This window comes from Scyliorhinus canicula, chromosome 1 (assembly GCF_902713615.1).
Source record: "Scyliorhinus canicula chromosome 1, sScyCan1.1, whole genome shotgun sequence".
Taxonomy (NCBI): Eukaryota; Metazoa; Chordata; class Chondrichthyes; order Carcharhiniformes; family Scyliorhinidae; genus Scyliorhinus; species Scyliorhinus canicula.
The window spans coordinates 113,794,286-113,812,009 of record NC_052146.1 but is presented as its reverse complement, the minus strand read 5'-3'; the positions used below and the strand labels follow the sequence as shown (position 1 = coordinate 113,812,009).

General features: G+C 46.3%; 1 protein-coding gene across 4 annotated transcripts in view; it reads left to right on the top strand.

Moving 5' to 3' along the window:
• Window positions 1-12,515, top strand: part of ubxn11 (UBX domain protein 11) — a 155,346-nt gene extending 142,831 nt beyond the window's left edge. For all 4 annotated transcript variants that reach the window (XM_038798217.1, XM_038798207.1, XM_038798236.1 and 1 more), the window contains 3 exons: window positions 1,707-1,786; window positions 3,981-4,127; window positions 10,834-12,515. In XM_038798217.1, the coding sequence (XP_038654145.1) occupies window positions 1,707-1,786; window positions 3,981-4,127; window positions 10,834-11,005 (399 nt within the window). In that variant the 3' untranslated portion in view covers window positions 11,006-12,515. The remainder of the gene's footprint in view (window positions 1-1,706; window positions 1,787-3,980; window positions 4,128-10,833) is intronic.
• Window positions 12,516-17,724: the final 5,209 nt, after the last annotated feature.

Sequence of the window (17,724 nt, the reverse complement as noted above, 5' to 3'; positions counted from 1 at the left end):
TCAACATTCAATAGTGAGATTGGCCCGTATGACCCGCATAGCTCAGGTTCCCTCTCCCGCTTCAGTGAGATCGCGGCCTGTGTCTCCTGTAGCATTGCCACGCCCACCTTCAATCCCCTCAAATGCGCGAACACGCGAGCCCTCTTAACCGGCCCCTTCAGCCCTCAAACGTTCCACGTGATCAGCCTGACCGGGAGGCATCTCGTTGCCCCCCCCCCCCCCCCCCCTTCTGCTGATCAACCATCACCCTTCTTAGGCCAGCCTCAAGCTCGCTCCCCGCGCCGCTGCAGGCCCACTCTCCGGCACCCTCCATCCTCGACCTCCCATTTGTCTCCCAGCAACAATCCATCCCCTGTCAGCAAAGCAATTCTCTCTCGCCGCTACCCCCACACGAGCCCTTTATAATAATGATCTTTATTAGTGTCACAAGCAGGCTTACATTAACGCTGCAATGAAGTTACTGTGAAAATCCCCTAGTCACCACACTACGGCACATCTTCGGGTACACTGAGGGAGAATTCAGAATGTCCAATTCACCTAACAAGCACGACTTTGAGGACTTGTGGGAGGATACCAGAGCACCCAGAAGAAATCCACGCAGACACGGGGAGTATGTGCAGACTCTGCACAGTGACCCAAGTCAGAAATCGAACCCGAGTCCCTGGCGCTGTGAAGCAACAGTGCTAACACTCTGCTACTGTGCCACCATTAATTAGATTCTAGACTGTACTGTAATGCACTCCTGGTTATCCCAGGGCCTGTTACAGTCTTGCAGTGATCTGAGTTTTGGACAGTGCTCTGGACTGTTTCAAATAGTTTAAGATTTGTAATCAGGATGTTAATAATAATCTTTATTGTCACGAGTAGGCTTATATTAACACTGCAATGAAATTACTGTGGAGCCCCTAGTCATCATAGTCTGGCGCCTGTTCGGGTGCACGGAGGGAGAATTCAGAATGTCCATATTACCTAACAGCACGTCTTTCGGGACTTGCAGGCGGAAACCGGAGCACCCGGAGGAAACCAACGCAGACAAAGGGAGAATGTGCAGACTCTGCACCAACAGTGACCCAAGCCGGGAATCAAACCTGGGATCCTGGCGCTGTGAAGTAACAGTGCTAACCACTATGCTACTGTGCCACAAGTGACCAGTGTGTATCTGCTGCCACCTGGTGTTGATCATCAGGCACTGATTATAAATCGTATCAGAAGTAGTATTTGGTTTCTTAAATAGCGAAAGCAGGTTTCCCGACGGGGAATCATTAGAAAGGAACATTAAGCCACTTCCAAGCTCCACACTGCCTTGGGCAGATGCAAGACAGAGTGGAAAGGAGGGTAGAATCGATGACAAAAATGTCAGATGGAATGATAAACAAAAATTTTTCGGGGCAATTGAAGGAAATTATTTTCTAATAAACTCAAAGTGAAAGGTGTCATGATAGTTTGTAAGATGTTGAGAATGGCCTTCTCTTGAGATCACACTCCATCCACCCAGAGCTGTGGAGCTGGTATCTGCCCAGTGAGCATTGAATAATCCATAGCTGCTCGCCTGCTCTGTAGGATATTTGCAGCAGCCCACTGTTCACAATATTATCCTAGTTATTGGCGTTTATGAGATGTATCTCCATGCAGGGATGAGATTCTGGGTCCAGACATGGGGTCGAGAGCAGCCTCATTCTAACTGATTTCATTGGTTCATCCTACAGGTCCCACAGGTCCCTTCCAGTCCATCAGATGACAATACGGTCCTGATCGAAACTCCAATTCTTGCAGAACTGAGAGAGAGGTACAAAAGTTACTGCTCGTGGGGCAGGGGGAGAGAGACAACTTGATTCCCATGGGTGTGAGCAAGAGCAAAAATCTGGGATCCTGTGCTCGGGGTGTCATGAACTGTAAAGGGTTTGTTCGACTCACTGATAGAAGAGAGAGAGGGTTGGTACAAGAGGGCATTTTCAGGATGGCAACCTGTAAATGATGGAGTGCCACAGAGATCAGTGCTGCGGACACAATTATTTTCTATATATATATTGTCATGTGAGAGTACGTTTAAGAAATGGGTGTTTATCAGTGATGTCAGAGTGTGGGTGGAGCTGGGCTGTCTGTCAGCTTTTTACTTTCATTTTAGGCTGTTTGCTGCAGGGTGTGTTTTAGTTTCATTTTCAGAGCTGGATAGCTGCAGTCACAGCCAGAAGGTGTATTAGAGTCTCTCTCCGTAATCTAAAGCATGTAAACGGGTCCTTTGGTGATTTAAAACTAATAACTGCTCTTCATAGTGACTTTAACCTGATGTGCTTCTGTTAAAAGTTTTTTTTTTGTCTTCTGGATGTTAAAAGGAAAGCTTAAAGGATTACTTAGTGTTGTATTCTTTGGGGGTTGTATTTGAATTGATGGTTGCTAAGATGGTCATTGTATGTTTTAAAAAGGTTAACTTGAGTTCATAGAATAAACATTGTTTTGCTTTACAAAATACTTTTCCATTTCTGCTGTACCACACCTGTAGAGTGGGCCATGTGCTCCCCATACCACAATCTATTAAAAGCTGTGGGTCAGGTGAATTCCATGATACACTTTGGGGTTCTCTAAACCCTGGCCCATAACAATATTAATGACTTGGACAAGGGAAGTGAATGTATTATTGCCAGTTTTGCAGATTACATAAAAATAGGTGGAAGGCAAGTGGTGGGGATTTAAAAAAAAAATCATTTAAGGGATGTGGGGTAGCAGGTTAGGCCAGCATTTATTGCCCACCCCAAGTTGCCCTTCAGAGGGTGGTGGTAACACAAAGAGTCTGCAGAGGTATATAGCCAGGTTAGGTGAGTGGGCAGAAACTTGGCAGATGGAATATAACGCAGGAAAGTGTGGAGTTATGAACTTTGGTAGGAAGAATAAAGGAGCTGAATATTATTTAAATGTAGAATGACTGCAAAAAAACTGCAGAATAAAGGGATTTGAGGATCCTTGTGCACAAATCAGAAAAAGCTTGTATGCAGATTCAGCAGGTCATAGGGAAGCAAATGGAATGTTTGTCTTTATTTTAATGGGAATGGGGTATAAAAATAGGAAAGTCCTGCTAATACTATACAGGGCACTAGATAGACCACACTTGGAGCACTGTGAGCAGTTTTGGTCCCCTTATTTAAGGAAAGATACGCTGACATTGGAGGCAGTCCAGAGAAGATTCATTAGGTTGATCCCAGGTATGGAGAAATTTTCCTGTGAGGAAAGGTTAAGTAGGTTGGGCCTGTATTCACTGGAGTTTTGAAGAATGAGAGGTGACCTTTTTAAGACATATAGGATTGTCAGGGGGCTTGACAGTGTAGATACTGAGAGGATGTTTCCCCTTGTGGGAGAGTCCAGGACCAGATGGCACAATCTCAGAGCAAGGGGTTTTGAGATAGAAAAGAGGAGGAATTTTTTTCTCTTGGAGCGTGGTGAATCTGTGACTTTTTAACCGCAGAAGGTTGAAGAGGCTGGTTCTTGCAGTATATTCAAGGCTGATAGAGACAGATTTTTAATCAGTGAGGGAATTGAGGATTATGCGGGATAAAACGGGAAAGTGGAATTGAGGATTGCATCAGATCAGCCATGATCTCATTGAATGGCAGAGCAGACCCGATGGACTGTTGGCCTGATTCTGCTCCGACGTCTTATGGACTTATGATCTCATCACATCTACAAATGAATCTTGAAGCACAGGAGGAAGCCAATCATGCCTATGCCAGTTCCTTGGAAGAGCTGTCCAACTTGTCCCACCCTTCTTTCTGTAAGGCCTATAAAAATATTTCCTCATCTTTGCTTGGGGTATTTTGTCAATTACCTCTAGTTATTGGTTCACATCCTTAAAATACCTCGATCACTCTCTCCCCTTTCCCAGCCTCCAATGCTGTGTGCCAATTCCCTGGTACAATGTGCCATGTCCAGGGTTTATTTCATGCTCCCGTTGGCATCACAAAGTTCTCAGTTTTTTTTCTTTATCACAGGCTGAAGTTCAGTGAAGACAATCGGCCAGCATCGAGAAACATATCCACCCTTCGGATCAAGTCAGAGAATGGAGAGAAGACATACATAGTTAAAATGCTTTTCAACGAGACAGTTGGAGACCTTCGCACTTACCTCAATCAGATCAGGTAAGTGGCTGACAATGCGTGATTCTTGGAGCCTCCACTAACTGCTGTGAGGCATTGAGCATCAGAACATAAACATCAACCCTGGGGTTGCAGGAAACAAGCTTGTGACCACTAAACCTGAATGGTCTTGTTCAGTAAATTTAAAGGGTGATAGGAGTAGTTCATAAGTGTCATAGACTTTACAGTGCAGAAGGAGGCCATTCTGCCCATCGAGTCTGCACCAGCTCTTGGAAAGAGCACCCCACCCAAGCCCACACCTCCACTCCATCCCCATAACCCAGTAACCCCACCCAACACCAAGGGCAATTGTGGGCACAAAGGGGCAATTTATCATGGCCAATTCACCTAACCTGCACATCTTTGGACTGTGGCAGGAAACCGGAGCACCCGGAGGATACCCAGGCAGACACAGGGAGAGCATGCAGACTCAGCACAGACAGTGACCCAAGCCGGGAATCAAACCTGGGACCCTGGAGCTGTGAAGCAATTGTGCGAACCACTGTGCTACCATGCTGCCCCAGTTGAGGTGTTTAATGTGACTGAAGGATTTAATAGGGGAGATAGTGAGAAACCTTCTTCCTTTGTGGAAATACAGAATAAGGGGTTATAACCTTAAAATTAAAACTAAGCTACTCAATGGTGGTCCTAAGAATGTGTAAAATAGGATCAGAAGTAGATCATTTGAATCCCCATGATCCTCCTCTGCTATTCAGTAAGGAATGGCTGATTTTCTACCTCAGTAGCACTTTCCAACAAGATCCAATTTTCCCTAAATTCCTTTACAATCCAAAAGTCTGTCAATCTCCAATTAAATATGCACAATGACTGTGTATCCACATCTGCAGTAGCGAGTTCAAAAGATTCACAACCATTTGCTTGAAAATGTTTCTCTTTCTCTCGGTTCGAAATAGCTGACCCTTTATTCTGAGACGGTGGCCAAACTTTTCAGGGAGTCTGGAAGATTTTGTGGACCTTTAGGAATAGCGACCGGGACCCCGATTCAGAGAATCCACCCCCATTCCTGAACATTTTGGCCGGTCGGGGAAAGGGAGTGGGATCTGATTCAAAAGTGCATAGAGCACAAATCTGGCGGGATATTTAGAAGTAGTGCAGAGTTTAAACATTCTCACTGTTGCTTCCTCTCTGAAAAGATATTGAAGACCAGAATCATTAAAGGGTATTAAAGGTGTGAAGGAAAGAGCTAGGGGAAAAGTTAGGAAGCTAAGCTTTGGCACCTTAGATTGCATTGTCCCTCATTCTACCTCACCCCTGGAGCTCCAGCACACACGTGGAGGTGAGCAGCAATTCATTCCACAGGTGTTACATCTGGAGCCCTGGGGGTGGGGTGGGAACGTGTGAATTACATAATTGAGCCAATGTGGTTCTGAACTCCACTCATTGACTTGGAGGAACTATGAGAATTCATTTGCTCCTGGTGAATGAATGGAATGTTAAGCCACGGATGAATGGCATTAATTGTTAACCCATTATTCCCCCTCACTGATGGCATGGAAGAATTGATGCAGCTGTGTCCCACTGACGCTCGCTTTGACTCTTCAAGGCCACATTACTGTCTTCCATTTTGTAGCTTTTCAAACTTTAACCTGAACCTATTGACCTAAACCTATGGGTGGCACAGTGGTTAGCACAGCTGCCTCACAGCGCCAGGGACCTGGGTTCAATTTGAGTCTCTGGTGACTGTGTGGCGTTTGCATTTTCTCCCCCTGTCTGCGTGGGTTTCCTCCGGGTACTCCGGTTCCCCCTGCAGTCCAAAGATGTGCAGGTCAGATGGATTGGCCAGGATCAATTGCCCTTAGTATCCAAAAGGTTAGGTAGGGTTACTGGGTTAAGGGGCCTGATCCATGGTAGGGTATCCTTTCAGAGGGTCGGTGTAGACTTGATGGGCCAAATGGCCTCCTTCCGCATTATAGTGATTCTATGAGATGTGTGTTTCCTTGCTGCATGTGATTAAACCCAGTGTGTGAGTGACAACTTTATGAACAAGTCACAAGAGCTCCTGAAGGTCTCGTAAAAGGTGTATTTTCCTTGTGCAGAATACAGCAGAGTTACATTTTGAAGACAGAAGTTTCATTTCACAGTTAGACATTTGTCCCAGACCACAAATGAGGGGTGGGGGTTTGTGGAATTGGGAGTGTCATATCTGCAAGGCCCCTCGGGATTATTCCTTGCCTCGGGCAGCCAAGTGGGAGAAATGACAAACAGCCAAGCTCGCTGGATGTAGAATATGGAGCAAAGGAAGCAAGTGGAAGAAATGGAATTGGCACCATCCCCCATACAAGCGATAAATGACGTGTCAGTAATGTGTGGCCAAGAGTTAACAGAAGGGGAGGTCACCCATAGGCCCTCATACCTGAACTTCATCGGAAAGGGGGAGGGGTTAAAATGCTCCTAGAACCTTAAGCCCCCCTCACCCACCTTCAAATAGGGTTGGCTGCTGGGACCTGCAGTTGTCCTTTCCAGCCACTGTTGTGCTACCAGTGTGAACGTCCTGCTGCAGAGTAGCCAGCTCCTAGTGTGATGAAGCATGTGTGTCGCCATGAGATTGGCCGTTCTCCCATTATTAGAAATCATGCGATTAAGCCCCTGAAACAAGGTCAAGCTCATCACTGTGCTGGACCCTCCATTCAAAAGTGTGTGTGAGCTTGCATTGCCTCAGGAACTCTGCCAAAGATGCACATCTGCTGCTGTTGCTCCAAGTACTGTGTTCCCGAGACCCTTCCTCAAAGTGTAGAGTATCATCATGATTGGCGTCCCTCCCGGCATGGTGGCGCAGTGGTTAGCACTGCTGCCTCACAGCACGGAGAACCTGGGTTCGATCCCTGCCTTGGGTCACTGTCTGCGTGGAGTTCGCACTTTCTCCGTGTCTGGGTCTGTCTCTCCCCTACAACCCAAAGATCTGCAGGGTAGGTGGATTGGCCAAGCTAAATTATCCCTTAATTGGAATAAAAATGATTGCCGTCCCTCCTCTAAGGGATACGTGGGCAGCACGGTAGCATAGTGGTTAGCACAGTAGCTTCACATCTCCAGGGTCCCAGGCTAGATTCCTGGCTTGGGTCACTGTCTGTGTGGAGTCTGCATGTTCTCCCGTGTCTGCGTGGGTTTCCTCCGGGTGCTCCGGTTTCCTCCCACAGTCTAAATATGTGCGGGTTAGGTGGATTGGCAATTCTAAATTGCCCTTAGGTGTCCAAAAAAAAAGGTTAGGTGGGGTTACTGAGTTACAGGGATAGGATGGAGGTGTGGGGCTTAAGTCGGGTGCTCGTTCCAAGGGCCCTTGCAGACTCGATGGGCTGAATGGCCTCCTTCTGCACTGTAAATTCTATGTGCAGATGTCACATCCTCCTGTACTCTGGTATGGTTCCTTCCAACATTTAGCTACATCCCTCCAATGTGCTTGCATTTGTGTTAGTGGAGTTGGGCTGATCAGATGTGACAGTGCTTCCTAGGACATCCTATCTCCTCCTGATGCCCGAGGGATGATCTGGTCCAGGGAGTGAGGGCGTAGTGGTTAGTAACTGTGGTAGGACCTACGTGAGAAATAAAAGCAGGTTAAGGACAGAGTATTTTGAAAGCCTATGTGGGGGTCCAAGCCAGTGCCTTCAACCCTCACAGCGGAATCCTCATCACCGTCCTCCTCAGATCTACTTCCCCATGTTGCTTCGTGCATCAACAGCATCACCTCCAGCATTGACACCATGATCAAAAGTGCCTCTAACACCACCTTTGTCACCTCCTATGGATGATTCACTGTATCCAATAATGAGCTCAGCTGGCACCCACACAATATCTATGGCCAGCTCCTTTTCTGAGCCTCACTCATCTATCCCCAGTCCAGGCCATCTCTGACATTGTGAAGCCTCTTCTGCTGCAAGTACAACATTGAGTGATGGACTCCCATTCTATCCTACAGCAGGGACAAAGCTCATCAAGGTGGTGGTGGATCACAGTGGTCATTCAGATCATGTCCCATAACTGCTTGGACCTACATGAGTGTCTTGGGCATACATTTTGTAAGTGTGGTCCAACAGGTGCAGCTGTCATCCATTGCAGGGACTTTTGGGTATGTTTCTGCCAAACAACCCACCTTGCTGGAGTGCAGCAGGTTGTCTAGACCCCCCCCCCCCCCCCCCCCGGTAGCCACCTGCTGTACTCAGTGGCTGCAATCACCTGCCAAGCTCACTTGGTTACACTGCAAGATTTCCTCTTTCACCTTGGTATATGATATCCCTTCTTTCGTTACACCTCTTTGGCAAAACCTTTACAGGTCCTGGTCACAGAAGTGGGGTAAAAGCAAATTACTGCGGATGCTGAAATCTGAAACGAAAGAGAAAATGCTGGAAAATCTCAGCAAGTCTGGCAGCATCTGTAGGGAGAGAAAAGAGCTAACGTTTCGAGTCCGATGACTCTTTGTCAAAGCTAACAGACAGAGAAAGTGGGAAATATTTATACTGTGGAGAGAGAATGAAAGATGTGTCATAGCCACTGAAACCCAGGGAAACCGGGTGCTCATGGCCACAGAAACCTAGGGGAAAAGTGCTAATGGCAGTCCCCAGAGAGGACAAAAGATGTGAAAGGTCAGACAGCAGATAAACTAACATCAGAGGATGAACTGTAGATGTGGGGGGTGGGGAAGGGGGAAGCAAAGAGGAGAAAGGTGAAGGAAAGGTGGATAAGATTGGGGGGGTAATTAAATGTATATTAAGAAAGAAAGAAATGGTAAAAGACAGTTAAAATGAAATGAAAACAAATGTGTCACGGTGGGGTAGAGCTGATCATCTGAAGTTGTTGAATTCGATGTTCAGGCCGGAAGTCTGTAGCGTGCCTAACCAGAAGATGAGATGTTGTTCCTCCAGTTTGCATTGCACTTCACTGGAACATTGCAGCAGGCCAAGAACAGACATGTGGGCATGGGAGCAGGGGAGCAGGGTCTTTTGTTAAAATGGCAAGCAACTGGAAGGTCAGGGTCTCGAATGCGCACAGACCGAAGATGCTCAGCAAAGCGATCACCCAGTCTGTGTTCGGTCTCTCCGGTATAGAGGAGACCACATTGGGAGCAGCAAATGCAGTAGACCAAATTGGAAGAGGTGCAAGTGGGGTGCTGGCCTTCCTGCTCCTTCCTCACCTGTCCTCTGCAATATTCTGACATGATAATTAAGAATTGTCCTTGGATCACCTTAACTATGTGCATTAAAATGCAGGAATCTGATTCTTTCGTTCAGCACTGACTGATGTTGGGGTGGAGGGCGAGATGCCACATGAATGCTGAGTGGCCTTGGCATAACGTCCTGTCATGTGAACATGGCATGCTGTGCTCTCAAGTACACATGCCCCTTCTGGCCTGCTCCTGCTGAATTAGAATTGTCTGCAATGACAGTCTGTTGCTGTCAGGGTAATGGACAAGGCCATATCCTGATAGATGGGTGGGGAAAGGATAAGTGGAAGGGCAAAGATTCTGCATGTGGCATCTAAAAATCAGCCCCTGAGACATTATGATAATCTCATTTAATGCAAAATATTGGGACCTGCTGATGCTACTAAGATGTTGTCATCTCTGTGTCTGGATGTGTGAAGCTTTTCCAGCATTACATTACTACTTTTACCTTGTGTAACACAGGAGTACAATTGGCAGCAGTAACCTCTATATTCTTGTGAAAGGCTCATGATAGTTCACACACAATTTTCACTCTGGAAGGGGCCGTGGGCTGAATAGAAGGCCCGCTTCAGTTTTCTGGGACTTCAAGCCCATTGTAATAGGAGCAGATAGGGCCTCTAACCCACAATACTCCCACCAGCTCACCTCGAACCTATTCCACATGGCCCCTCGTTCCAATTCAATGCCAACCCATACACCTTCCATGTCCATTCACCTAGTATGCACTGTATACATAACCAGTGAGCCATAGAATAACAATGGCATGTGTGAAATTGCTGTGAAAAAAAACATCAATTTAGAACGTAGCCGCTCTTTCTACAACCTATAACATGTCAAACAGACCATTAAAGTATCAATAACAGGGGCTTCACACCTCTTAATCTAGCCCAAATAAAGAGAGAGACTTTGATAAAAGAGATCACGGAAATAACTTATTTTAACCACTTAAAATGTCAATCAAGCAGTCAGCTGGTCATGCAAACTCTGCTGAGCTAATTATTTTGTTGGTCTGGGGTCTTAATCAAGCATGAATAATGAGAGCAACTGGAAACCCAGACTCTGTACACATTCTGACACCTACACTCCTTTTGTTCAAACCAAAAAAAGACTTTACATCACACCTTCATAGCCTTGGGATAAACCAAGGAAGTATTTCTTTATTGTATGGTGGGAAATGCAACTGGATTTTGTGCTGCAATCTCTGCAGCGGAATTTGAACCCATTACCATCGCAATGCGATGCAAGGGAGCAGCCGGAACTGCGAATGACAGATACAGTACAAATACATTCGCCTTGTTGAAATCAAGACCCACCACACCATCCCTTTCCCAGTACCTAAAAACTGTAGAATTTCTCCTGGCACCATCTCCCACTGCACCAGCCTCAGTCATCCCTTCCCCCTACAATGAAGAGGTTTGTAAAGTCCATGAAGTTATCATTTAATGGGTGGAGCTGGTCCCTGGGCCCAATTGACTTATGATTCATTCCTTGACTGCTGGGACTTTAAGATTTTGCCTGACGCTTGATGTTTTGCAGGGGAAAGCAGGAGGTTGATTACGACATTATCAGCACCTTCCCACAGCAAGTCTACAACGACCAGTCCAAGACACTAAAGGAGTATGGGCTCATTCCAAACGCTATGCTCATCCTGCGGACCCAAAGGACCCAACTCATCGATCACAAGCAGGGGGCAGTCTCCAAGAAATAAACTCAATGGAATGAAGGCTGCCAGTCCAGCCACTTGTAATTAAACGCTATTCCATTCTCCTCAAACAAAATTAGTGAAATGAGCCCACAGTCACCCACCAATTCTGGGAGGAGATTGTAGCAAGTGAATCCCGGTTTCTGTGACAAGATCCAGAAGAAACTCCAAGGTATATTAACAGAGGTTATCTGCAACTCTTGGATTCTTCTTTGTTTTCCACTTAGACAAAGTAAATCTCAACATAAATTACTCATAAGAGTTTAGTGATAAATGCACAAAATAGCCAATTTACTTCCAAGTGACTTGTATGTTCCGCAGATGACCATCATCAAGCAAGATCAAAGGTGAGACTCCTCGAACCTCATTCTCCACACAAACATATAGACACACACTCAGAATTAAATTACTTTATCAACATCCACAATCTAAACTTGTTGGACAAGGTACAGTAAAATGTTAAGGCCCAACCAATCCATGTCAATTTCTGCCCTCCCAAGGAGCAAATGATCCTCATCACATTTACCTGCCCGGCTTCCATATTATTTCCCTTGATCTGCCGATCCAATCCATGAATGCTATCATAGTTGGTGTATAAGCCACTAACTATAGACATGAATTCCACAGCTGCAGCTCTCTACATGAAAGTTCTCCTATTGTCTGTTCTAAAACTCATGGCCCCTCATTTTAACTATTGTCCATTTCCATCCAGCCTGACACTTTATAGAATTTTAAAATTTTAGTAACCCATTCATCAGCTGTGATTCGACTGGCACCTTTTCCTCTGAGTCAGAGGTTTTGGGTTTAAATCCCCTCCAGAAACGGAGCACAAAAATAAAAACTGATACTCCAGTGCATTACTGAGGGAGTACGGCACAGTCTTTTGGACTGAGATCCCATTTATCCTCTCAGGTGGACATAAAAGAGCCCACAGCACTATTTTTGAAGAGTTATCCCTGGTGACTTGGCCAATAGTCATCCCTCAACCAACATCAGAAATAAGGATAATCTGGCCATTATCACATTGCTGTTTGTGGGATCGTGCTGTGCCCAAATTAGCTGCTGTGTTTCCTCCATTACAACAGTGACTACACTGTAAAAGTACTTCATTGACCAATTTGAGATGTCCAGCGATCATGAAAGTTGCTATATCAATGAAAATATTTATATTATGTTGTAATCTGTGTTATAACAACAAAAAAAACCACTCAATAATTCAAGTCTTTCTTTATATTTGTATTTTTCACACTAGGCCACATCCTGGTGAATTTGTGCTGTACCCTCTCTGAAATCTGTACATCCTTTTGGTGTGTAGGCTAATTGTACATATCTGTCTGACTTTAGTCTTATTCAAGTCTTATTCAAGTTTTACCTCTTAGCTTTTATGTTCTAGAACCTACATTTTCATGATTTATTTGGAAAGTTTTATTAATCTTAATCCCCATAAAATATGGTTGACTGTTAAGTGCCCTCAGGGGTGGGCAACAAATGCTGATCCAGCCCACGATGCCCACATAGCATGGTGGTTAGCATAAATGCTTCACAGCTCCAGGGTCCCAGGTTCGATTCCCGGCTGGGTCACTGTCTGTGCGGAGTCTGCACGTCATCCCCGTGTGTGCGTGGGTTTCCTCCGGGTGCTCCGGTTTCCTCCCACAGTCCAAAGATGTGCGGGTTAGGTGGATTGGCCATGCTAAATTGCCTGTAGTGTCCTAAAAAGTAAGGTTAAGGGGGGGGGGGGTTGGGTTACAGGTATAGGGTGGATACGTGGGTTTGAGTAGGGTGATCATTGCTCGGCGCAACATCGAGGGCCGAAGGGCCTGTTCTGTGCTGTACTGTTCTATCTATCCCATGAACGAATAAAGAAAATTTAGGCCTCACGGTAGCATGGTGGTTAGCATCAATGCTTCACAGCTCCAGGGTCCCAGGTTCGATTCCCAGCTGGGTCACTGTCTGTGTGGAGTCTGCACGTCCTCCCCGTGTGTGCGTGGGTTTCCTCCGGGTGCTCCGGTTTCCTCCCACAGTCCAAAGATGTGCGGGTTAGGTGGATTGGCCATGCTAAATTGCCCGTAGTGTAAGGTTAATGGGCGGATTGTTGGGTTACGGGTATGTGGGTTTAAGTAGGGTGATCATTGCTCGGCACAACATCGAGGGCCGAAGGGCCTGTTCTGTGCTGTACCGTTCTATGTTCTATGTAAAAAAAAACATGTGCCAGCTTTGGGCCCAGTTCCCACCACAGTATAATTATTGTCATTTTTTTTAACCAAATATATCACCGCACATCCATCTGTCTTTTCAGTTTGCTCCCTCAGTTTCACAACAAAACATTTCCTTTAGTCTCCTAAAGAATGAACAATATCTCTTGTTTTGCCATCATCTACGAATTTCACCCCAACTCCCACATGGGACTAAATCCAAATCATCAACCTACACCATGAACTGAGAGTGACCAGGAACAGAGGCCAGGGTTGATTTTTTTCCCCTTCGGGAGTGAGTAAATTGAAGCCAAATGCAAGACCCCAGTTCAAAATGATTGGCTTTGCTTTAAAAGGATATAAGCGGCTTGAGAGAGATGCTGCAGTATGAAAGTGAAGCACAGAGTGTGGGAGAGGCCTACAATGACCGTACCCAATGAGGGGAGAGACTTCACAGTAACTACAGCCCAACCACACTCCTGGGTGCGAAGCAGGGGCAGTTAGAACTAATCAGACAAGACTGTGATCCTTGATGACCGTAATTTGAAAGATTTAAATTCAGGTTTTGGTCATATGCCAAAATCTGGTCACCAATTAAAACAAATGTGAACTAGAAGTAGAAAGTGGGGGTAAGCGAACAATCATATGGACTTGAAAAGCAAAAGTCTAATCCATGGGTCCATGCTGCATTTGTAGATACAGTCCCTCCCTCCTTTCCCATCCTTCCGCCAACCATGGCTAATCATTGGTTGTTGCGGGGTGGGGGGGGGGGGGTGAATTGAGCTCCCATAGTGAAACATGGGTGTGCAAAGATTCAGCGAATACTCATTTCAAGATCTCAATCCCTATGAACCCACCCAGTTGTAGACAAGAGGGTCTAACCAGCTCAGCTCTAGCCACTGAAGGCAATAAATCAGGAGCTCTGGAACCATAATACAGCTTATGTAACATTTTTACAATGGTAAAATATCCAATAGTGCTCTCCATAAGGTGTCAAATATTGTTTGCTAAAGCAAGGCACACAAACCGATATTGAACCAGGTGGCCAAAACCTTGATCAGTGTGGTTGGTTTTAAGATCTTGAAGGAAAAGAGGCAGAGAGCTTTGCAGAGGACTATCAGAGCTTGGAGCCGAGACAGTTAAAAGCTTGGGCGCGATTCTCCTGAAAAATTTCTAAATTCATTTGTGGCAGGTTTTTCAGCCAGTGAGTTCCTCACCGCTATTAAATGACACTTAAGTCACTTTTTTGAGCCCTGGGGAGTTTCTCGCCTGTTTAGCCCACACAGATTTCTTTTCGCATTGGGGAGCTCAACTCAGATCGGGCTACCATTTTGAAAGGGTATCCCGATCTCTGTGAGCTCATGGATTCCCCACACACCCCACCCATGGGCAATGTCACCCCATACACATGGCCATTACCCCACACCCCCCCCCCCAATTGAGGACACCCCTCTCTGGGGTGCCTTGGGGCCCACAGTCTTCAGCCCCCCCCCCCCCCCCCCAAAACCTCTTCCCTTCCAGGACCCCCATGCGTCATCCCCCCAACCTCCCCAAGGTACCTATTTATCTGCCCTGCACACTCCCACCCTTCAAACTGCCCCTCCACCCTCCTTTCATGGGCATGGCCTCCCTCACCCCAACAGTGTCCCCTGGCACCTGGGCACCATTACACTGCCACCCTGGCAATGCTCCTACAGCTTGGCAGCACCACCCGGGTACTTAGGCAGTGGCAAGTGCCAGCAGGGAAGTACCAAGGTACTCACATTCAAGGAGGACCAGGGCACCACCCTGCACTGGCCCTGAACACCCAGGTATCTCCAATAGCCCGGAAGATCCCCGGGTGCCATTCTGCCTAGTCCATATTCTTGAAGACCAGCACTGGTCGGCGTCCAGCTGCAGCCTCCCTGGGGAGGCGGGAGAATCAAGGGAAACCGGTGGATATTGGGCAGGTACCTATTTAAGATCTACTTCCGCCAGCGTCATTTGGTCTTGCCCCTTTTGGGCAGAGTTCCGACTCCGATGCCTCGCAGGACTTGGGTGAATCCCACGAGGCGCGGAGGCTGTCGGGAAGCCTGCGATAGGGTTCTCCCAGGATTTGCCAGTTGCGTTGTGCTCTCGAGCTGAACGCGGCCAGAGAATCGCACCCATAGCAACCAATAGTTGAGGCATGAAAATTACGGATGTGGAAGAGGCCGGAGTTGAACGAGCAGAGATGTGGCAGGATCGTAAAGGAGGGGGTGTAATAGACATAGGGAAAGGGAGAGGTGACATCAGAAAGGGATTTGAAAACAAGGACAAGAATTTTGTCAGAGGCGGAATCATCAGGACCATTTGTTAAAGGTGTCCCTCACTCACTATTCATCCACTTCCTACCAAAGCACCTGTCTGAAAAGACACGGCCACCAAATGGAAAATACCTGTTGCCAATAGCGGAAAAGCTCTGTAAAACCTATTTACAGTACTGAAGTACACGGTTCAATCACGCAGAATCAGTCACTTCATTCATCAGAATCACGATAAAAAAACAGCCTCCCTCTCTGGAAGTACAAATAGCCCTTCTGAATGGCTGTGGGACTCCCAGCCCACTTCCTCCTACACCCCCCCCCCCCCCCCCCCCCCCCCCCCCAAAAAAAAACTCTTGGCAGATTATCCAAAGGGCAGTAACCTCTGGTTTTAAAAATGCTTGGTGTTTCACAGATCCAAGTGGAACAGAGGGACTAGAGTGTTGGTTGAGTGAGAAATGGAAACTTTAATATGTCCCAGACTAGGGTCAGGAAACAGGAAGGGCAGATGTCAAGCATTTGGGTCATCTATGGTTCCCTATTTATTTTGAAATGCATTTTTGACCCAAGAATTGTTCTGGGTTATATACAAGGCTAAAAGGGTTAAATAGATTAATTTCTGTGAGCAGATTGCATAAACCCCTGGCCTGGTATTCCTTGATTTTAGACAGTTGAGGGGTGGATTTATCAAGGTGTTCCAAATAATGAAGGGATTCAAGAAAATAGATGCAGAGATGCCATTCCTTCCAGTGGGGAAATCCAAAACAAGGGGGCAAGCATCTTCAAATTAGAGCCAGGCCACTCTGGAGTGAATATAGAAAACACTTTTTCTTCACAAAGGGTAGTGGAAATATAAACAGCACAATCAGCATCAACAGGAAAGAAGTTCCAGCACAGAGAAGACTACAGGAAATAGGTACCGGACTCAAGGATGCATTAACCATACACTCTGGGTGTATCTAAACCAGATGGACGGCAGCAATTCAAGGAGGTGTTTCACCATCACTTTGTCCACAGCAATTAGCGATGAGCAATAAACCTCAGAGACACATCTGCTAAACAATTTCAAAAAATCATGTGCAGACTAACTCCCTTTAGCCCAACAAATTCCTCATCATTTACTGTACAGCTGCAAAATGTTAGATCATAATTATAAAATCTCACAGCAATCCAACTTCTCAGTCTCGGTTCCTCTCCGTCTCCAGATTACAGTTTCACTGACACAATAATTAAAGGCCTTTCGCCCCAGCTGATATTTATACTTGTGTTAGGTTACAACCAAATTGTAACATCAACCAGGGGCTCCAGGTCTTTGCCTCCCGGTGCTTCATTTAGTCACCACATGGATTTCTGCTCTTCCGGTGTCTGTTCCTGTGAGACCTACAGAATTCTGGAGTAACAAAACTGCTCTCATTCGCAGTGCCTAACATTGCAGCCAAGGGAAATAATTGAGGCAGATGGACCAATACATGGATCCAAATGTTGATGTTCGACAATGCGTAGGCAGAGCCTCTGTTGTGGTTAAGTGCAGAAAAAGACAAGGGAGAAAACACAGTGCATATATTGTCTAACCATAATACCAGCAATGGTTCAATGGCTAACACACTTGTTTCTGCGTCAAATGGTAATTCCACTCCAGGGAGCTGACTACATAATCCAAGCTGACACTCACTGCAGTACTGTGGGAGTGCAGCACTGTCAGAGATGCCATCTTTGGGATCAGACGTTAACTAATAATTTTTATTAGTGCCACAAGTAGGCTTACATTAACACTGCAATGAAGATGGGCAGCACGGTGGCACAGTGGATAGCACAGCTGCCTCACGGCACTGAGGTCCCAGGTTCGATCCCGGCTCTGGGTTACTGTCCGTGTGGAGTTTGCACATTCTCCCAGTGTCTGTGTGGGTTTCGCCCCCACAATCCAAAAACGTGCAGGGTAGGTGGATTGGCCATGCTAAATTGCCCCTTAATTGTAAAAAATAATTGGGTACTCTAAATTTTTTTTAAAACACTGCAATGAAGTTACTGTGCAAATCCCCTGGTTACCACGCTACGACGCCTGTTCGGGAACACGGAGGGAGAATTCGGAATGTCCATTTCACCACCTAACAAGCACGTCTTTTGGGACTTGTGGGAGGAAACCGGAGCACCCAGAGGAAATCCACAGAGACACGGGGAGAACATGCTTGAGGGCCCACCTAACCTCTCAGGTTAGTGTTAAAAATCCCATTTTGGATGCAGAAGCGCTGGG